The sequence below is a fragment of the Semicossyphus pulcher genome, unplaced genomic scaffold (assembly GCF_022749685.1).
Source record: "Semicossyphus pulcher isolate SPU_LCO1_2020_fin unplaced genomic scaffold, fSemPul1.0.p SCAF_15, whole genome shotgun sequence".
Classification (NCBI taxonomy): domain Eukaryota; kingdom Metazoa; phylum Chordata; class Actinopteri; order Labriformes; family Labridae; genus Semicossyphus; species Semicossyphus pulcher.
In genome coordinates, this window is record NW_027211659.1 from 20,869,626 (window position 1) to 20,891,701 (window position 22,076).

General features: G+C 40.2%; 2 protein-coding genes across 2 annotated transcripts; one reads left to right on the forward strand and one right to left on the reverse strand.

Annotated features, from left to right (window-relative positions):
* Nucleotides 1–4,049: 4,049 nt before the first annotated feature.
* On the reverse strand, nt 4,050–10,128 carry LOC138592903 (melanoregulin-like). Its single transcript, XM_069663803.1, has 5 exons — nt 10,061–10,128; nt 9,700–9,949; nt 6,210–6,300; nt 5,930–6,096; nt 4,050–4,127 (listed from the first exon to the last, which is right to left on the reverse strand). Exons 1-5 carry the CDS (start codon nt 10,126–10,128, stop codon nt 4,050–4,052), a joined length of 654 nt encoding a protein of 217 aa, XP_069519904.1.
* An 802-nt stretch (nt 10,129–10,930) lies between these two features.
* LOC138592658 (carboxypeptidase O-like) lies at nt 10,931–15,205 on the forward strand. The gene is made up of 11 exons (XM_069663500.1): nt 10,931–11,004; nt 11,349–11,406; nt 11,863–11,964; nt 12,324–12,434; nt 12,529–12,645; nt 12,747–12,840; nt 13,507–13,599; nt 13,771–13,880; nt 14,251–14,335; nt 14,857–14,937; nt 15,018–15,205. Exons 1-11 carry the CDS (start codon nt 10,931–10,933, stop codon nt 15,203–15,205), a joined length of 1,113 nt encoding a protein of 370 aa, XP_069519601.1.
* Nucleotides 15,206–22,076: the final 6,871 nt, after the last annotated feature.

Below are 22,076 nucleotides of genomic sequence, written 5' to 3' on the forward strand. Positions count from 1 at the left end.
AGTGTGATGAGTAACAGCTACTTTCTTGAGGGGACAGTGACCACGACAACAGTCCCCGGAATAGCCTGTCCCATTTGTGGAAACCTTGGTGTATTATATATTTATATATTATATTATTTTAAAGTTAATATCACGATCTACCAGAATAAATGATCAAACACACTTAAAAAGTAAAACATATTTTAGAAGGTGTCTTCAATGAATATTTTTTGATGAAAAATATGTTTTCCCGTTAAAAAATACAGTTTTCACTCAACTGGGGCGCGGCAATTTTTGATTTCTGGGTTAAAATGGTGTCATAATGTTAAACTGATGTCAGAATTTGAATTCTCTTGGTCAACTTATATTAAAACGTGTCTTCATACATGATTCCAGGTGCTTTGGTTCACAAGTTAATTTTTCCAGATGGCGCCAGTGGCCATCTTGGATTTTGCCCTCTGGCAAAGAATCCCGAGATTTTTGTGAGGGACCTGAATGCTACATTTTTTAGGTCCATAGAAGTCAAATCAATCATCAAAACATCTAAGCCAGAGAATGGTCACGGAATTGAGATTCTTGACCTCAATAAAGCCCTGAAACCCAGCGTGTGTTGAACCTGGAGTAACCCCAAATAGTTTCTTCTTAATACAGGCCTCTTTCCAAGAAAGTCCAAATATCATGTCCACATCATCTGCTGGACAAAAACCTCAACAAACAGCATCTGAATAATGACATAGCTCTACACATATCATCAATGGTCAGATTTGGAAAGGGCCCAGAGGAAACCAAGATGTCTATGCTTATGTACACACAGACTCAACATTCATTTTAGTGACTCATTGTACAGCAGTTGTTGATAAAGTTGTATTAATAAATACTTGTGAATGTATGTGAAAATGGAATTAACAAACAAAATAAGACATAACATCGCATTATTAATACCCAAATCTAAAATGAGAAACAGTCGCTCACCATTCACACTTCATGTGACTGTATGCGTGTATGTGTGTGTCAGTGGAAAACACCCTACCATTGAGACTCTCATAAAATATCTGACCATCACCAGGAGCCACAGTCTGAATGACCGTCATCTACATAAATATGTGTGGTGTGTGACCATAATGTTCTGCATGCCCTTTTGGGAGTACCTCGCACACACACACACACACACACACACACACAAATAGTGGAAAAGCAGTGTTTCTTCAGTTGAGTTCGTGAGATTTTGTTCAACAGCAACCACTAGTCTTTTTACTGTAATTCCTATACTCCGACATCCCAGCCTCAATCATTGAATTTTTTCTCACATCTGGGTTATTTCTGATAGCTTCTAGTATGATGTCAGCATTCAGCCTTAATAAATCTAAATTGCACACACACTCACACACACACAGTTGTATAACAAGAAAAAGGTGCAGGCAGCACAATGCCTTTCAGAGCTGCCAGAACCCCCCCCTTTTTTTAGTTCCACATCTGTTTCACAAACTTGGGAAGGGGCCTTGGAGAAAACAATATCTGGGTCAGAGGAAACTCTCTCTCCTTCTCTGTCCACAATTATCAACTGCATGAAGACATGTTACAATCTTTGACCTTAAGATATCATGCAGTGGCCAAAATGGGTGTGTTTGGTTCAGTGTGTGTAACAGTAATGGTTTTGAGTGAAAGCCAAGATGAGCAGCCTGCAAAAATTTCGAAGAAACGGAAGTTCAGAAAATGGAGAAAGGGAAGTTTAATTTCCTACGGATGAACTGCATTACTAAAATTCTGCCTCTTATTCTTAGATTTTTCTCTTTATTGCTTTAAAAAGTGCTGACAACACTGTCATTTACACAGCAACAAATAAAACAAACTAAAGTATCTGCTGCCACCTTTTGGACAAAGTGGCTAACACAATCACAGCGCACCTCCAGCTGCTGGACTAAATGGTAATCTACGTAGTTTATTAAGAACAAGTTAGCAAGAATGTCAGTTGACATAAGATTTGTTTTAGATGTTTTGGTGTAAGATAGAAGTTTTAATAGATTGTCTCAGATTTAGTATCGTTGCCCAGTACATCTTTGCACATGCTTTGAATTGTGCATTTACCTACAACTAACTCCCCAAAACAACATAAACAAGCACAAACACATGAAGAATTACCAGGTTTGACATTGTTTTTAATTTGCAGATCCTCCAAAAAGTATATTCCCTAGATTAATAAAGGTACCACGCTATAAAAGAAATGCTGAACAAGTGACTCTTTTTACTTTAAGAAGAAGACAAATCAATTAAAGACACGTTCGTTTCACAGCATTATGAATGAAATGGTCTAAACAACAAATAAAAGTGGAATATGTTTCATTAAATTCACAGTACAGAGAAAAGAGGTGTTTTAATTTTCTGTCAGTAATAAATTTGCCTCTACACTTAAATGAATGGAGTAATGAAAATCGTTTTTTAAAAAATAAAGTAGTACAGAGCATTTTCATGTTTCCACACATTGTCTCTCAGCCTACTTCCTTGGGATATTTTTCTTTGGCCAGTTGGACAAAGTCTTCAGCACTGTCCAGCGACACCAGGCGGTCCTGAGGGAAAGATAGAGGTAAACTGTAAGCAAGATAAGAATTGAAACAGGTGAGATGGGAGGGTTGAAGCATGCAAATGGAAAGGAGGACACAAGAGGTAAAAGACAAAAAAAATGACAGGAAAGAGAAGACAAGATGGGTGACCTGGAGATCAGGACATGTGAAAGCATGCTGTAATTTTAATATGAAACAGCTTTATGTCATTTTCTACGTAAAATGACAAATTACTGAAGAAGCAATGCAACACTGGTGTTGAAAAGGTGCAGGAAGGTGTAGGGACTTTAAACGTGACACCAAACTGGGTACACTAACTTTGTTCAGTGTAAACAGGTAGTTTTTTGTTTGTTTGTTTTTTGTTGCTATTATTACAGTACAGATGTAGTAGCAGAATCTCATGTCATGACCTTACAACTTCTCAGGTATAATCTCTTTACTTTTGCTCACTCTCTGAACATTATCATCGTATGACCACAGGAGGCCACTGTGCTACAGGGGGAGCGATGAGACAGGAAATGCAGTATGTAGATGACAGAAGTGATCAAAGCCAGCAGCACTATTGCTCCTGTAAAGTGTTTCCGTCACTTTGTTGACTCCCTGTAGATGTACACAATGAAAACCTGCAGCCCATCACTTCTTATACTGCTGTGGTTCATGTACATCACGATCCCAGGTAAGACAAGAGGTGTTACATTTTGGATGTTATTGAAATGCTGTTGACAGTGGTGAAAGAAGAAGAAAATGTTTTTTTGTGCTGGCAGTGCCTGTATCCTATGCAAAAGTAAGGCGGTTTATGGCGAACAGCGGGAGAGGGGATAAGAGTCACCAGGAGGGCACTCTTTACCAGTGGTGTAGTCTAGTTTATTGTAGTGGGTATACTCGGATTTTTCCCCGCCCAGCCTCATACACACCTGTCCTGAAGCGACCCCCCACCACGCTTATTAACGCGTACAGTATGCATCCACACAGAATTAAGAGCATTCTGAAACACTGGATATGTGTTATCAACATGTCAATTTATTTTAAACAACATAACATTTTAACAGCCACTTTTATAGCAGTATTAACAATGAATATTCACACAATGGCTAACAAGTGACAAAAGTAGCCTAATTCATCTGGAAAAATCACAGACCTGGCAACCCTGGCCTCGCATCCCATGAAACTTTGGTCACAAAGCCCAATTGCCCCTAAAGCTCTGTGTTTATCAGTAAAATATATGAACTACACAGCATATGGACAAATGACAGCCTGTGGAGACAAAGTTTATGCTCTAACTGTGCGCAGAAATACAGACTGATCGCAGCGTTAGTGCTGTTTGTTTCACAGCATTATGAATGAAATGGTCTAAACAAGTAAAAGTGGAATACGTTTCACTTTTCAGAAAAGATTTTCTGAATTTCTGTCAGTAATAAATTTGCCTCTACACTTAAATGAATGGAGTAATGAAAATCGTTTTTTAACAAATATAGTAGTACAGAGCATTTTCATGTTTGCACACATTGTCTCTCAGCCTACTTTCTTGGGATATTTTTCTTTGGCCAGTCGGACAAAGTCTTCAGCACTGTCCAGCGACACCAGGCGGTCCTGAGAGAAAGATAAAGGTAAACTGTAAGCAAGATAAGAATTGAAACAGGTGAGATGGGAGGGTTGACACATGCATAGAAAGGAGGAAACAAGAGGAAAAAGACAAAAGACACAAAAAAAAAAAACACAGGAAAGAGAAGACAAGAAGGATGACCTGGAGATCAGGGAAAGCATGCTGTGATTTTAATATGAAACAGCTTTATGACATTTTCTAAGTGTGGGAAAGAGCTCTCCTGTCTTCTCTTTATTAAGTTACAGCAAAGAGCCTGAAAATCTTTCCGACACGCCAGAAATAAAGTATTTCAGATACTGAGAGTCTCTGTGTGTGTGTGTGTGTGTGTGTGTGTGTGTGTGTGTGTGTGTGTTTTAGTCATAGATTGTATAAATAAGGTTGTAGTACATGTTTATATATGTTGCATATTCCAAATAAACACACCTCCTTCATGCTGTGCAATTGACCACTTCATCTGTCCCCACTTCAATCAAAAAAATAACAACTATAAGCACGTGCCTACAGTTCAAACACAGACAGGTGCAGACAGCCAAAATGAGTGTGTTTGGTTTGGTAACCGCTGCACCACCGCGCAAGCTAACCTGTAACCCGCACAATCTGTTTTTAATGGCAATTAGCAACTGCTAACGCGATTAAAAAGGGTTAGCTTCGCCCCCTGCCGACTGGCTGCAGTACAACATGTTTTGAAGATGGATTAGTTATAAATGAAGTTCATTAATTAAGATAAAGTTCTCTTTATAGTCAGTTGACACACACAAAAAATATGGTGGTTTGTTTGGTCATCAGTTTTAAATTTAAGATGTTTATAAAAATGTTTTTAGGACTTTTTCAGGACAAAAGTCAAATCATATAATTAAGTGCAGAAAAACTTTTCATTTTTTACTCAGAGTCTCAGATTGCCTCCTTTGGTCAGGCATCACGTCTTCATGTGAGAGAACAAAAGAACGCGATCATCTTCTCTCTACTTCCACACAGCACCCGATTAATATGTCTTTGTTGTGGCTCTTTGTTTCAGTTCCCTTGTAAAGGTCCCGTCTGTCTTTCACACACTGATGGTCCAGTGGTGGATGTCGGTAGGCCATCTGTCATCATTAAAGAGCAGGTGAGCTCAGAGCTGGTGTGAAAGTACATCCCCTCATTTAAGTTGAATCATTTTAAGTTTCATTGTGCTTTTTTGTGATAAGAAAAACAGAAAATGTGTTTTTCAGCTGACACTCTCTCACACACGTGTAGGATGCGGTCTACTCTGAGGTCAAGCGCAAACCATCCAGAGACGCTGCACCTTTATCTAATGACAGCCAGGCATTGGGGCTGATGATGTTGTTATCTACCTCCTGCAGAGATATTGCTCTCTCTCACACACCTGGAAAGGACTTGGAGCACTGTGAGAATCATGTTTTTTGATTTATCTAGTGCTTTTAACACCATACAGCCAATGCTTCTGAGGGACAAGCTGGAGCACACAGGAGAGAACCATCACCTCGCATCATGGCTCCTGGATTATCTGACCAACAGGCCACAGTTGGTGAGGTTGCAGGACTGTGTGTCTGACATGGTGGTCTGCAGACGACCATTCTGGCTCCCTTCCTCTCCACCCTCTACACTGCAGACTTCTCCCACCACACAACCAACTGTCATCTCTAGAAGTTCTCTGATGACTCCGCCAGCATTGGCCTCATCACTGATGGGCACAATAGGGAGTTCAGGGAACAGAACCAGGACTTTGTCGACTGGAACTATGAACTACATAACAAGGTGTGTGTGTGGGTGTGTGTGTGTGTGTGTGTACCATAACATAGAGGTATCTGTTCTGCTGTCCAGTCTTTGGAGGAAACAGAGAGGTGTGGTCCAGCAGCTGTCCCAACAGTTCCCTCGCTTTATTCAGATGCTCCTGATCTCGACTGAAGCTGCTTTGTCTGTTCACACACAGCAAGGCATCTACCTCACACTGATAACCTGCAGGCATGAGAGAAGATCACACAGGCCTACTGACTACAGGGTACAACAGAATATAATACATTGGAGTCGAAATGAGAAATTAATAAGTGAAGAGGATAAGAGTGTGTTACCAAGCTGCAGCAGGATTTTCTTCCAGCGAGATCTGACTTCACGTCTGGTATAGCGTAAAGTGTGTATGTCATAATTCAGCTTCTCCCATTCCTAAAAGCAAACACAGTATATTTAACATGAAAGTTAATGAGAGGGACAAGGCTCATTCCTAGCTAACACATCCATGTGGGACTTACATGGCCTTTGCCTGGTTAGGTTGCCTCTTTGTCTGGGCATGGGTTCAAAGAGGGTTTGTTGAAGTTTGTTTGTGTTGATGCCCACATGGGCATATACAGAGAAATGCCTAGAAGTGTGCATTTAAACTGCAAGAAATTCATGCATGCTGTGTGGGTCCCAAGTGGGTTACATTCTGTGGAAAGGTGCCCTACGTGGAGCTCATCAAGGGCCCTTTATCAACCGTTCTGTGCTAACCCATGTGGGGCCTCCATGGAAACTGAGGAGAGCCCGAGTTGGAGAGCCCATCTGCGCTAAACATAGGAGTGCTGGCTGGGTTTGGGTAATGATGGAGAGTTACAAACAATATACTCATAAAACACAAATATAATCACTCCAACCAATTAAGCCGGCTACCTCTGATGATTTTTCACCATTTTGAGACTTATTTGATGCGATATATTTCATCTCATCTGTCGCTTATAGCCCCTGCAATCCATCCATAAAGGTGTTTTGGCTTACGTTGCCTGTTCAGACCCCCTAAATAAGGAAGGCTGAAACTGTATTGACCTACCCCTGACCCTCCAATGAGCTAATTTCACCTTTTAGGGTGGGAGTGTTATACCTTTATTATTCTCATTGGTAAACCTATTAAAGGTCCAAGTTAGTCAGGGTCTTTATAAAAAAATGTTTTTATCAAGTAAAGGACAAAATTAAAAACCCCTCAATAAAGCAGATATTCTGACATGACACAGCGTGAAAACAGTATGAAAAAGTAGTAGTAGAAAAAAGTATGTCTGAATTCAGTTTAGCAGCTTAAATGTCAGGGTCCTGGTATTTTGCGTGCTGACTCACTGTCACACTGCCGTGGCTCACTGGGCCACTTGAATAGAACAGAGCCATTGTATGCGTTATAAGTAACACTTGTGCTTTTCCTACTGTGACGAGTTAACTGGCTTCAATGGGCAGCTTTAAACACCAAAAGTCTTTTTTCACAGCAGACAAACAGGCCAAAAGAAGTCACGTAAAAAAACTTTCTCACTGAATGAAAATGATCACACAGAGCAGAGTTCTCATGCATTCTCTACTTTTTTACTGGGCTAGGTTTCCCCTGTGTTGAATTGAAGTTGAATGTAACAGCTCCATTCTCTGTTCTTTTGGCCTAATGTTAAAAACAGCCTCTCACGACATTATTGGAATGAATATTCTCTTTGAATGGCCAGCCAGGATGTTGGCCTACATCTCCATTAAGGAATTCATTAACACAATGTGGCCACTGTGTGCTGCAGCCTACTATTCTCAACATGAAGCCTGCCTGTCACATGTTCTCTGCTCAGGGACTGCAGTCGCTCAGCTCCACTGTGGAGTCTCACTGAGCTGCATCCTGGCATCGTGAGGAAAGAGCCTCTGAATGATAGTCCCAGTGTGTTTCCTCTGCAAAGAAAGACTCATTACATTATTTAGAAATGAGTGTTGAAGCTTGTCCCTAAAATAGAAATATCAACTTTTCAACTTTCAGTCTTACAAACTTTAGATACACCTTTCTGCTCCAAACAAATGATGACTAATATAAAGACAACAGCCACTGGGTGACTTGTTTATGTTGCAACTTTTTTGAAATACTGAGTGATAATGTATTTTTTGTAGTTCAGGGTTCATCAGAGGAGAGGAGAGATTTCAGAGTGTTCAGGTCCAGGTGGAAAAACTCAAAATGATCTTTTGATATAGGGGAGGGTAAGAGGTTGGCCTCTGTAGTACCTTCTCAACAATTGTTGATTTATGTTTTGTAAATATATTGTACATTCATTTGTTAAAATAGCCTGCCCGACTTATCTTACCCCACATTTATATGATATATGAGTTTTATATGATGCAGACAGACAGACAGACAGCAGCATATCATAGAGAAAGGAAGGGAGAGAGATGCAGAGAGAGAGAGAGCACAAATGAAGTGAGAGAGGAGAGAGTAGCTGATGAGTCAGCAATGCAATACAGAAAATGTGTATAGTGAGTGTCCATGAACGAGAAACCCTTTTTATATTACAATAAACTAATGGTAACAACTGAATTTCACTTTTTTCATGGTCAAGAAATATTATACTATTTGTGTTGTGGGAGGCCAAATCCTAAAATCGCCTACTGCATGGGTCACTGATTAAGTAAGTAAATAAAGTAGCATGGAGCATCTCTGCTTTCTGTGTGCAGTTTGCATGTGTGTGCGTGCATTCGTGTGTGTGTGTGTGTGTGGATCATTTTCACAAACCAGCGGTAACTCAATCAGTAACACTGACCTCTCTTACTGAAAAGTTAAATGTTCACAAACCTAATTTGAAGGTTATTTTTAAATGAACTTTAAGCAGCGGGTGTTCTTGCTCACTATCCTGCCCAATTCTGGTAGCACTACATTTATTTCTTAATGTGATATTTTATTGTTTTATTTTTGAATCTGGGTCACCTTTGTTCCATGATGTTAACATACAAAGTGAGTCAAAGGCCTCTTTGAGAGGCTCCTGTGTATGTCCTCTTCTCTTATTGTGTAATTACATTAGAGAGCTGCAGTGGAACAGTAAAGGAAGGGGACCATAATTACTGTGATACCTCCTGGAATAAGTATGTGTGTGGACTTTCCAAAAGCTCCTGGCCAAATAGAAATACAGTAAAACTTTGGTCAAGTGTAAACGTTTTTTGCTTAGCTAGTTTCCCAGAACACTACTAATGTTGTTGAAATGTGACTAAATACAGCTCTGCACAAAAACTTTTTTAGTTTTTAGGATCACAGATGCTCACATACTGACTGTAGACGGCTACAAGGACACTCAGTTCTTTGCTTTACCGTAGAAAATGTTACATTCGTAGATTTAGGTGAATTTGTAGCATCCCATCCCCAGTTTATGTGCACATATATGTGGATCGGTTTCTACACTTGTTACTTAACAGTAACTCTTGAAGCTCCACCTTTACATTTCTGTAAACATGTAGTGTACATGTAGTGTAAAGTGCCAATGTGCCAAGGACTAAGATTATCTGTAGTTAAATATCCTGGTGCCAATCTAAAATGTACAATGAACGCCACATTTTCTTGAGTAGCTATTCAACCGCAAGGAGAATCTAAATAATTAAATAACAGCTGCATACTTAAAATAGTACATCCTGTGTCCAGCTTTAATTCAATTGTTCTCCCTGGTATGTGTCACATACCAAGGAAAACTTTGATTTACAAATTAATTTAGTTGAGTTAAAAATCTGTACATGCCTGTGATGTTACAAGGTGTGACATTTTTAATCTGTGTGTGTGTGTGCTGTTAATCTCATATACAACAACACACATCCTCTCACCTCTGTGGCCTGGTCAGCCTGGTCTCTCATGTTGATAAAAGCCTGTAACTCCTTGTCCAATCCTCGCCTGACGGGAGAGTCAGGGGGTTTGTTCGTGGTCGCCCAGGGCTCCACGGTGCTCCTCTGGCTCGGCTGCTTGTTCCACGGGCTCCTCCTTGAAGGCTGTGGCCCAAAGAGGCTCTCCTCTTCTGTGTCGCTGGAGTCACTAGATATCAGCTCTGGTTGTTTGGCAGCTCTAGCGTTTTGCAAACTGGATAAAAGGAGGAAGAATAAGAGACATAATTTGTTTAACTAATCACGTATTGATTCTAGTACATTCAAATCAATTAAGAAAAAAGGCTAAACTTTTTGATCGTCTTACTGCAAAATAGCATTCTTCTCCTCCCTCAGATAGTACTGACAGCAGCAGATGGCTAACTTGGCACCCATTGGCGTTTTCCAAAAGTTCTCAACAATTAAAATGTATCTGACAAAATTCCCAAAACAATCACACCATCTCCAAGAATTTTCCCACACAATCCTCAGGAAATCCCACACTGAAATTGACTCAAATGCCAGCAAATGCTGAAGACCAAAAAAATCCAGGCAATTTCTTTAACTTACGTCCGTCCCCCTCTCCCTGTGCCTATCCTGGCCTGAATGAGAGGCGTCTGTCAATTACATTATCCACGTGAGTCCAAACAGGGCACAACAACAACAACACACACACGCACACACAGGACAAACCAGGAATAAATGGCACATTTATTCAGCAACTCCTGATGGTGTTCACAATGATGCAGAATGCAGAGGCAAAGCTTTCTATTTGCAAAACACAGACTCACTGCATAACATGCATTTTAAACCTGGATTTGTACCATCATGTGCTGTCTGCTTAGTAATAGTTTGTGTTAAATGTCTGTGTGCAAGCCTGCAGGAGGAGTAGCATAATGTGTGTTTGGGGAAAAAAATAAACACTATAGCAATAGGTCTACACTGTGATATAACCTGTCATATAATTTTAGAGACTTCCTCATAAATGTTAATAAATAACCTCTTAACTGCTATATATGAAACCTCTCTGCTCTTTTGTCAGTGACAACAGAATCATTTAAGATCCAAGGTCACCTGGCTGAAAAATACTCGGCTAAGTTATTTCGTGCTGCAGGTGCAAGTACAGCAGAGTGCTGAAGCGAAACATCAAGAAGTTAAGTGGTAAGAAGAGAATAAAAGCTTAAGTGAGAACGAGCAAATGGAGACACTCACATTTGGGAAACTCGGATTGTTCCTGCTCATGATGAGCACTGTTTTACAGACTTCAAACAGGTGAGTTAAGATGTGTTAATTTTAAGAAATGTGTCAGGATTATAACGTAGCACTTGTACCTGAGCACAGTTCACTTTGTATTCTCTTAGGAATTGTAGCATAAATCCAGGCATTTATTAAGCAAAATTGAGAACAACCCAAATTATCTACATTAACTTTTTCCACAAATGTTTCGATTATCTGAAATATTGGGATAAATAGTTTTGGATGTTGAATTGACGTTTTGATAATAATATATTTGTGTATTTATTCTCAGTTTTATCTAAGGTACCGCCTATTGGAAATCATTTTTTTATAATCATGCAAATAAAGCTATTGAAAATCACTTTTTTTTCAACTCACAGTTTAGTGGAGGGTTTGGAATCAAGTTATGACTACACCAAATATCACCCTATGGATGAGGTAAGCGTCTATTTACTATATAGTTAATGAAGAGGGCCTTTCTGCATGTTCTCCCCTTGAATGCCTGTGTTCCCTCCGAGTACTCCACCCCTCTAAAGTATGTGTCAGCCCTGTGATTGACTGCTATCAGTCCAGGGTGTACCCCACCTCTCACCCAATGACAGCTGGGATAGGCTCACAGCGACATAGGTTTTATGTCACTTAGAGACATAAAACACATAATAGTTTAGATACAGTTAGCAGTTGTCTGTGTGTTTTATCCTTTTATTGGCACATACAAAGGGGAGAGTCTTGGATCAGCAGGCAGGATATTTAATAATCCTGTTTTCGTGTTGTCTCACACCCTTTTTTTGGCTCTTTGATTTGCACCTTTTTAGACTGTAGATGGCTTGGCTAGATGAAAATATAAATAATGTCATTAACATATAATCTAACACTGGTTCTGTTGCACTGCAGATATCCAGGTGGATGGAGGATGTGGAGCGAGGGAACCCGGAGCTGGTCTCCTCTTCTATGTATGGACAAACTTATGAAAAAAGGAATATCACACTGCTCAAGGTACTCAGCACATTTTATCTGCTTTCTTTTTATACGTTGTTGTCATTTAAATTTACATTTACATTTTGAATTCTTCACATTATGTAATCCTACATGTTGAACTACACATGAAATTTTGTCTAATTAATATTCATGCAAATGCTAAACCAGTTTGGAAAGACCATTCAGTGTTTTAGGGAGGCCTCTGCCTTCAGTTTGGAAGGCCAGTATCTCAAACAAGGCCATACAGGCTACAAATACACTTGACTGATATCTAATTCTTATATTTCACCAAGGTACCACAATATTTAAATAATGTTGTATATTTCACTTTTAAATCCTTCATTCACCCTCAACACTTCATGTTGCGTTGTCTTGAGTTGGGACTGGTAAACCCGCAAGGCAGAGAGAAGAAGGTTATATGGATGGACTGTGGTATCCATGCTCGGGAGTGGATCGCTCCTGCCTTCTGCCAGTGGTTTGTCAAAGAGGTTTGTAGACTTCGGTTTAAATGTAATGATGCACACATTAACCAAAGAAAGGAAACAAGGATATTTGAGTGTTTAAAATTCCTCCCTTGGTCAGATTGTGCAGTCTTATAAAACCAACAAGAAGCTGGAGCAGATGCTGCAGAACCTGGATATCTATGTGACTCCTGTGCTCAATGTGGATGGATATATATACACCTGGGAAAATAACAGTGTGAGTGCTTATCTGCTTTTATTATTCTGGATCACATTTCAGTTCATTCAGTGTCTGCACTGTAATTGATTGACTTCACTGTGTGTGTTGTTCTAACATAGACCCGTCTGTGGAGAAAGTCTCGTTCGACCCCTCCTGAAGGCAGTAGTTGTTACGGTGTTGACCTCAACAGAAATTTTAATGCCAACTGGGGAAGTGAGTTACATGCTTTCAACAATGACAATGAGACTATTTAGCCCTGATGAAGCCCTATAATAGTGACTTCAAGTTCCTATGTGTAGAGTTAAAACATTTCTGACATGCACAACTTCAATCAACTATATGAAAAAGAAAAGGGCTTTAAACTTACAAACAGACGTGCAGGAAAGTTTAAATCACATAAATTCCAACATAGTTTTGCAGCCAAAACTCCAGATGCAGCTAAATGTTCATTTTAATGTCTGGCAGTTGTATTCAGTACAATGCAGCGACATATTTTCTGCCCTGTATAACACAATATGTGGAATCTAAATCCGGGGATCAATATCAATCTGCTGTTTATTACCGCTGTGATTACAGATTTCAGTATTTATTATTATGGTTGGAACACAAACATGTCAATCAAGTGAGTTATACTGATATGAAATGTACTAATTTCTCTGAAACTAGAAACATATATAGTACAACTTATTATTATTCTGTTTGTCCATATAACATGGCTCAAGCCCTCTGACACATTCAGTGGATTCTTACAAGCCATTCTCTATAAACTCATAAGTTTTAATTGATTTTACATTAGGCAAATATATATCTAACACAATCCCGACACTCACACTTTCTTTTGTTGTGCTGTGTGATGTCTTGTGTCGTTTCTGTCCTCAGCTGTTGGTGTGTCATTTGAAAGTTGTTCAAACACATACTGTGGAATATCTGCAGGGTCAGAGCCAGAGGCTGCAGCTGTGATGGCCTTTGTTGGTAACTACATATCTATAAAACTATATTTTTAAACATTATTCAGAAACTACAACTGTGTTTTTATATATACTATATTTGTTGTATATGTATAAGGATTGTATATGGAGCATTTCACTTCAATTGAAATATAAAGACTTGTGTTTAATTTGTCATCATTCTGTTTGCATATAGGTAAGATGCTCAATGAGACTCTTTGTTTCCTCACCATCCATTCTGCTGGGCAACTTATTCTCCTGCCATATGGGCACCCCGAGATCTCTGCACCCAACTACAATGAACTGGTGAGTGTGGGTGCATCTGGGCATTTATAAAACAGTAAGTTAAGCAGTACATCTTTAGATCAAAGATTTACACAACTTTTAGGAACAGACATCGGCACCTCATGGTTTATGAGGCCGGTTCTTTGATATATGTTTAACATATAGTGAAAGTTGTTGACTGAGGGAGGAATTATATTGCCCTAATTTGAAAATTGGTTCCAACCAGGGACCAACCAAGTCTTATCAGGTTTTCAGTACAGTATGACTTCCATGCCCATAATGCACTGCAAAAATGTTTTATTATACAAATGAAGTTAATATAATCCCTTTCAATACCTCGTGTGATTGTTTGATTAATTGTTGTGTTGTAAAGTTTTTGTGAACTGTGCAGGTTTCAGTGGGTGAGACAGCTGCAGCTGAGATGAAGAAGATACATGGAATGGACTACACTGTAGGAACATCTCCACAGATCCTCTGTAAGACTCATACGCACACACTGACCTGATCTGTTCTTATCTGTCCACGACACCCGGATAGCTATTACCAACCAACAGATGTTTTTATCCTTGGCTGTCTCGCTAGAGACAAGGAGGCTAGGCCACTGTTTGTAACTCCAACCCAGGGTTTGTTTAATTGTTCATGAATAGGATGACATGTATTCTATGTACATTGATGTGGGTGTGTATTATGTGCTTCTGATATGTCTGCTCTTATAATTGCCTCTGTCTCCCTTCAGACAAGATTATCATTTCAAAGCTTTGTTCAAACACTAGACTCTAATTTCAATGAAAAGGGAAGACACAAACACGTACATCAAAGTTATATCAGTAGCGTTTTGATAAAAAAAGATCAACTGGATAATTCCAACCAAAATTTTGTCAGCTAACTTGATAAAAGAACCAAAGAGAGAGGAAATTGAAGAAAGTGTTGTCTTCCTGATGGGTCAACTCCGCCTCCGACTGCTTTTTCCTCTGCTCTGTCCCTCTTTGATCTTCAGATCCGAACTCAGGCTCAAGCCGTGACTGGGCTCGTCTCATCGGCATCCCGTTGTCGTACACCTTTGAGCTCAGAGACAAAGGTGAGTTGGACTTCAGTTAGTGTACCCTATATACGTGCATAAGCCAAACATAATGTACTTGCTTTTACATGATCCTCCAGGTGAGTTCAGCCACTTGCTTCCAGAGGACCAGATCCAGCCGGCCTGTGAGGAGGCCTACGCAGGAGCTATCTCCATTATCACATATGTTCATGACAAGGCCCTCAATAATGCTGCTGTCCCCACATTAACAAGCTTTACTGCAGCTTCTGGGGTTGCTTTGACAATCTGGAGCATGGTCTTGATGTAGACAGTGAAATCATACATGTTTGTTCATTTGCTGAAATTGTAAAACAAACTTAACAATGCTTCTCTTAACAGCAACATAATTAAAAAGTTAATAAAACCTTTTGAGTGGTAAGTTTGATGTTTGTCCTGCATTGCACAGCAGGGGGCAGTGTTGCCCTATTTTATACACCACACTCTTTCTAATCCATGCAGGCTTCTGATGTCCAGACACATTTAAAGCTTCAAAAAGAACAGTTAACTTACCTCCACGTGTCATCCCATCTGATTTTCTTTATCAGCACCAGCCACCAAAAAAGACACACAAGAGGCCCACATTTTATGGCGGTTTGTCCATTTTGCTTTTGGTCTGTTACGTCCAGTGATTAAGGACCCAGAAGCAGAACACAAACTCTAAGGTTTTTGGATCGTAATGAGGTTCTATTGCAGGGAAAGGGAGATGGAGATGGGGAAGGTTGTCCAGAAGATTGCAGAGGGAAAGGTGATATGGCAGACAAGGCGAGGTTGAGGATCTGGCGAGCAGGTTAAGGCAGACAGGCACGCAGGAAGGCAGATGGGGAGTGATAATGCTATGGCGAAAGAGAACAGGATGAGAGACAAATAATCTTAGATATCAAAAATCGGGAGGGGGGGGCAGTGCCCCAGTAACACTGAGCTTGGACTCCCCTGTGGCCCCCCTGTGTGTGCAAACGAAGAGTGTACAATAATGAAAAAATGATCGCTGAAACAAATACCAATTATAGCATATTATGTACAAGTACAGTAAGTTGAGTTAAGTTATCTTTGGTTTGTTGAAGCACGATTTCCAAGACATTCCTGTCATTAGGAAATTATTGCATTTATTTAGGGCACCGCTGATTTGTAATCAGCACAAGTGAAAAACCAGACAAATGTATGTACTGCAATATCTGTATCAACTCATTACAATTCAAAAGTGTGGTATTAGAGACGCAAATGTTGTCTTTTATCTGTACTGCTTATCCTGCTTATTTTACACACTACATTTACACAAATATTCACAACTACAGGCCATTTTTAGGGTAACCAAACGGGCATGTCTGTAAGAGGAGTATGGGGACTGAATCCATGCATGCACGGGGACAACAAGCAAACTCCACACAGAGAACAGGCGAACGCCACATGCTCCTTGATAGAACGTATTTCTCATACATTGCAGATTATACTACTGTTCTACTTCGTTCTCCACTTGCAATTTCAAAATGGTAATCATCCAGTTTAACTAGAAAAGGGGTGGATTTAGGAGGCACCGTCTTTACCTGAAGCTGGGAAGAAATCTAGTTTATGGTGGCATTAGAGGGTGTAAGCAGTCTTTCCACATATGCCCTCAAGTTGTTCTTCCAGTCATGTCTGAGGTTGGGTTGGTCTAAGGAGGATTTTTTTTATATAATTAAATGTCCTCTAGTGTTGGTTTGAACATACCACACCCCACTACAGAGCCAATGGTAAACAGGCTGTTACCTGAAATTTTAATTTCTTTGTCTCATAGTTCAGGGTCAATGCTCACCATATTTCTCAGATGCACATATCCAACACAGAGTGCTCTGTCTTTTCTGTGGCATTTCTCGGTTAATTTCGTTGCAAGCATATTTTTGTATGTGTGAGGGGAGTCGGTTCCTGTCGGGAACTTAAGATATACAGATTTTCCTTCCGACGTCCTCTCTTTCTCTCTGAGATTTATATTTCCACAGTGTAACCTCCCCTGTTACCTCTGTGTCTGCTAGACCACAAGTTATTCACACAAACACCAAACACACACACATACAGACTCACACTTAGCCATTGACAATGTGACATTGACATAGTGCAGTTGAATACCTTATGTGAGGGTGAGTGATGGACCACTCGCCCTGATGGCTGTTCCCTAAAGGTATGTGTGTGTGTGTGTGTGTGTGTGTGTGTGTGTTTGCACTGTATTTGAACAGCAGAGGAAATAGAATTATATTCCAGCTCACATGAAACCTGGACAGAAGAGAAAGACGGGTCAAACACCGGGGGAGTAAGAGAATAATAATCAGGGACACACACTCACATCGGTACGCACACATTTTTACAGCCCTGAGGGAAACAAACCATTGACTGCTCCATCACTTACACTCATGAAAGATACTCACACATGACTTGGTGAGACGGAGCAGAGCTTCCTGACACACACGCATGAACATTAGAACTGGGCAGGGATTCAGAGACCCAGATTGAAGGTGATTATAATTCACAGTGAAGTCTGGCTGCTTCACCTCATCCATCTGCTTGTGTGTGCGCATGTGCACTTGAACACTCATCAAGGTAACAGGAGAAAAACACACCGTGGACATATACATCACAAACACAGGGAAAGAGAAGAAAGAAGAAATCAAGCCGACCCATCGGGGAAGAGGTGAATGAAGAATGGATGGAAGGAACAAAGAGATGTGGACTGGAAGAGAAAAAAAAGAGGAGGAAAAATGCTTACAGGATACCACAGTGTGATTCACGAGACAAAGCAGATCCGGTTAAAGAAAAAAGAAATGATTTACAGAAGGAAGGAAAAAAAGAGGCATAGTTCAAAATAAAAGAATGTCAACTTAATTGTATGAATCTGATTCTTCTTTTTTTTTTAAATAAGGGCAAAGCTGACTTTGTATCATGGAATGTTGTATCCTTCTGCATTTCTTTGTGGCAAGCAGGTGCCCATTCATAAACAGTTTACCCAGCATGGTCTAACCAGAGGATGTATAAATAACAAAGCTTAACTCATGTTGCTCATGTCACATTTCCTTTTCTGTTTTTCGCATGTCATTTCACGCCATTTAGTCTCTACTGAGTTATATTGTGCAGAAACCGCGTGCATACAGGGAGGCGGTCAGGGCTGATGTATGGGTCAGGACTTTCACCCAAGAGACCCACATTTGAGTCCTGTGAGAAAGTATTCTGGTCCTGTGTCTGATTTGCTGCAGTGTTTATCTGTTCTGTGCAGTTTAAGGCAGCCATACATCGGCTCTGTCAGAAAAAGCCTTTAGCAGCATATTTCTTGCAGCTTCTTGTGCGCTTATGAAATGTGCTGCAGTGCATCTAGCGGAACGTTAGAGTGTCCAGCGGCCTTGTCGCAGCAGGAATGCGATTTAGCCACGCCTTGTGAGATGGGAGGGTTATAATGTAATTAGTATCTCATATAGTTGCTGCCAACTGGAGGGAAAACGTAGGCCTACTTTACATCATGAGCGTACAGAGAGAGAGAGAGAGAGGGGGGAAAGAAGAGAGACTGGAGGGAAATAACAGACAGAAACACAGACAGGGTCTCTGGCGAGTGCTGAGTTCAGTCAGAGGCTGAACTGAACCCAAACACACTGACACACACACCCTCAAACAGTCAGCGCCTCCTGTTGCTAGCTAGAAGCCATTACTTCAGTCTGCCAAGTGACCTAAATCTGTGTAACATAATTATTAACTTAGCTATCCTGCTAACACTAGCTAACGAAAACATGAAGACTTAAGGTGACTCAAATCTGATGGTTTCAATTTAATATGAATGCCAGCAGAGCAATTTGAACCACAGTCTGCCATACTGCTTTAACAATACTGTTTAGATGTTCACTTTATAGGTTGACAAGTAGAACTTACATGCACTAAAGGCCAGACTGGCTAACAGGAAACAATGAATACAACACACATAGTGTGACTTCATTCTGTCCTCAGGATGCCATTTCTCCCTTATCTCTTAACATAGTAATGAGCTGTTGGCTGCTTTATTAATCTTAAATCTTATATATCCAACCTTTTTACATAATAATTTCATGTTACAAATATTTAGTCATTCTCCTGTAGAGACGATTGCCAACGATAGACCCGTGTGCTTGGTGTTACGAACTGGCTAAAAGTCAGTGGCAAAGATGGGAATCACACATGAAATACTGTTTAAACAATACTGATTTATTGTAAAACTACAGATGAAATAAATAAAATTATGTAAGTTAGCCTGGTCAGTCATGAATGCAGTGTACGGATGAGTGTAGTGTTGAATGCAAACAAAACACAGAAACAACCAAACTAGCTGGTGGAGGCCGTGGAGGAAGAGAGGAGAGAGTGGAAGCCTCTTAAATAAGCTGAGGCCCAATTAACTCAGGCGCAGGCAGTTGCCTGAAGTCCTTCTCGACTCTGCCCATTGGCTCCTGAACCAGGAAGTCAACCAAACCAATAGCAGGCAGAGGGCAGGACGTCACTTTTGGATCTTGGGCAGTTTTAGGAGCTGTAAATGAAGATGCTCTTCCTTTATTCATTCTGAGCGGAAGGGGTGAGTGTTTTTAGAAATTTAGCCTAGTTTTTATTGAAAACTTAATTTGATATAGCATCGAGTTAAGAGTTTTTTACTTTCTCTTTTTAGTTCCACAGACTATTTTAGTCTCGGATCAATATGGAACCAGTCACCAAGTAATCTCTACAATGTAAAATCTGTGGGCAAGGATGTAGATTTCCGGGAAGGCAAGTGTTCTGGTTTCCGTTTGAACTACGCTTGTAGTCCGAGTAATATTGACCAATCACGTATCAGCAAGCTGCAGCGTATGCAAGAAAAACAGTCCGTGGGGAGAGCAAAAGCAGGCGGAAAACAATCCACTGTAATGCCATCCTGGCTCCCATCAGCGTGATCTGATGACGGTTTAGCTTCTTATTAATCTCTATAAACAGAGATCTGCATTAAGTTCAGCTAACAATCTGTTCTAGATATAAGATTTAACTTGAGATTAATTCCCTTGACGCGGTGTCACGAAAGCCACTTAACATTCAAATTTCCCGACTTCCTCGAATGCATCAGATCGAGCCGTCCTCCATTCAACAAACGAGCATTTTAAAAGTGTTCTTCTCCTCTCTAGGACAGACCTGACAAAGCTTGATCTTTTACTTCTTACAAATCTGCATCATGATGTTGAAATTTCGGCAAAGGAAAGACCCGTTAATAACAAGTAAATCACAAGAAAACGGTTTATCTTTCTGTAACAGTGCAGTACACGGAAAAGGAAGTCTTCACTGGAAGTCGTTTATCACTTACCGCCCAGCACGTTCATGGGTGTCCCCAGAGGCTATATCGTCTCAGACTATAGCTGATGGGATCCCAGAGTGGTCACCAAGGGACAGGTGACCCTGGCAGCTCTGTCTGTAGACGGAAATTTCATTGGGATAAAAAAGGAGAGTTTCACAGAATCCAAAGTGCTGTATTGAAAGGAATTTTGATGAATGGATATTTCCTGTAATGTTTAAAAAATGGAAACCGTGTTGAAACATTAACTACAGACAATAATAGTGTTATGCTTATTCAGGTTTACTATGTATTTTTAAGGTGAAACAATACATCTAAACTCTCATAAACTCTCCATGAATCCCCCTGATGGAAGGCAGGGTTTGATTTCCAGACGTCTGAGGTTAAAGAGGAGAAATGATGTTTTTGTTTCACTAAGTGTTGAGAATATTTGAGAACTTGCCTTGAGTTCTGCTCAGTACTGGATACCAGTGGGAAAACCCTTTGTATCGCTCTCAACATTGAGTGTCGACAAGTTCGTTTCTAACACATGGTACTGTGTTTCACCACTGCTCCTTTCTCATTTATTAAGCTGAGACTCGTGGAATATACGCGGCTTTTCACCTCCTTCAAACGTGTGTTTGCACGTTTACCACACACGTTCAAATGATGAATAGGAGTGTGAGTGAGAGGGCTCCTCTGCTGTGAACCCATGACACATCTTCGCCACATATTTTTATTGCTAATCAATGTAGATGACACCATTTTTTACAGACTGTCCCTGACAATCAATGGGAATTATGCCATGCTTTTTAACTGTCACCGGTAATCAATGAGGGCGGCGCAATCATCTGCATCTCCTGATCATTACATCTGGTGATCAATAACAAAGCTGGCCCTGGATGACACATGATCATCATACAGGCAATCCATGATGATAGGTAGATATGGGTGCATGTGTGAAGCTGAATGTCAGACAGACAGACGGAGGGAACTCACAAAGGTAAAAACACAGACAAAGGTGGCTGGAAAGAATTTCACACTAGAGAGAGACACAAAGGTCAGGAAGCGGAGTCACATTTTAAACCATCATTCTGTCACAGCTATCAACAGATGTAGAGTGGACAACAAGTCCTCCCTTCCTTCCTTCCTTCCTTCCTTCCTTCCTTCCTGCCTTTCTTTCTCACAAACTGTCTAGGTGATCGCAGTAGTACCTGTCATTGAAAACTTGGTTTATGGTGTGTTCATAAAAACTGTAAACCTTTCCAAATCAGCTTCTTACTACGAGCCATGTGGTCGTACATGGTTGCATATTTTTCTTGCTGAAGTTAGAACAGTTTTGCTTTATAAATGAAGATTAAGAAGGGCAAGAAACACAGAGTTAACTTAACATATTATCAACTTAAAAAATTGATATGCTCAATGTATTAGAAAAGAGTTGCCTATTTACACCTCTGTTGGACACCAAGGTACATCATTTGAAGTCATATGTCAGGCTTCCTGTAAAGTCGTAGTCCAATATTGTCTCTTTTTTTTGTTCTGTGCAGTCTACCACCTCTGAGAGAAATATGTGGCTCTTGTTGTCCCGTTGAATGCTCTGCTAAGTTCACAAGCTAGCTGCTAAATGTGTTTGTCTGTTGTTTGCCGTGGACTTTAAAGTCAGTTTGTCACAGCAAACATGTGAGTGAATCTAAACACAATCGTTCTGTGTGAAAAAAGTTTGCTCAAAGATGCTTAAACGCTCCACAGAGTTAAAGGAAACTACACTCTCACTATGAGCAACCAGTTCCATATTATACTTTCATCATCACTTTTTTTGAATGACGTTAATCACAACAGCTTTGAAAGAAATGTAAGAACTTAACGG

What these genes read in the sequence shown, in the direction of transcription:
- LOC138592903 (XM_069663803.1), bottom strand. Translation starts at nt 10,128, where the DNA reads ATGGGTGCCAAGTTAGCCATCTGCTGCTGTCAGTACTATCTGAGGGAG. An exon ending in GAGAAGAATGCTATTTTGCA is followed by an intron (nt 9,950 to 10,060) that starts GTAAGACGATCA and finishes CCTTTTATCCAG; the next exon opens with TTTGCAAAACGCTAGAGCTG. An exon ending in AGGCTGACCAGGCCACAGAG is followed by an intron (nt 6,301 to 9,699) that starts GTGAGAGGATGT and finishes GTTTGCTTTTAG; the next exon opens with GAATGGGAGAAGCTGAATTA.
- LOC138592658 (XM_069663500.1), top strand. Translation starts at nt 10,931, where the DNA reads ATGGAGACACTCACATTTGGGAAACTCGGATTGTTCCTGCTCATGATG. An exon ending in GCCAGTGGTTTGTCAAAGAG is followed by an intron (nt 12,435 to 12,528) that starts GTTTGTAGACTT and finishes TCCCTTGGTCAG; the next exon opens with ATTGTGCAGTCTTATAAAAC. An exon ending in AACATCTCCACAGATCCTCT is followed by an intron (nt 14,336 to 14,856) that starts GTAAGACTCATA and finishes TTTGATCTTCAG; the next exon opens with ATCCGAACTCAGGCTCAAGC.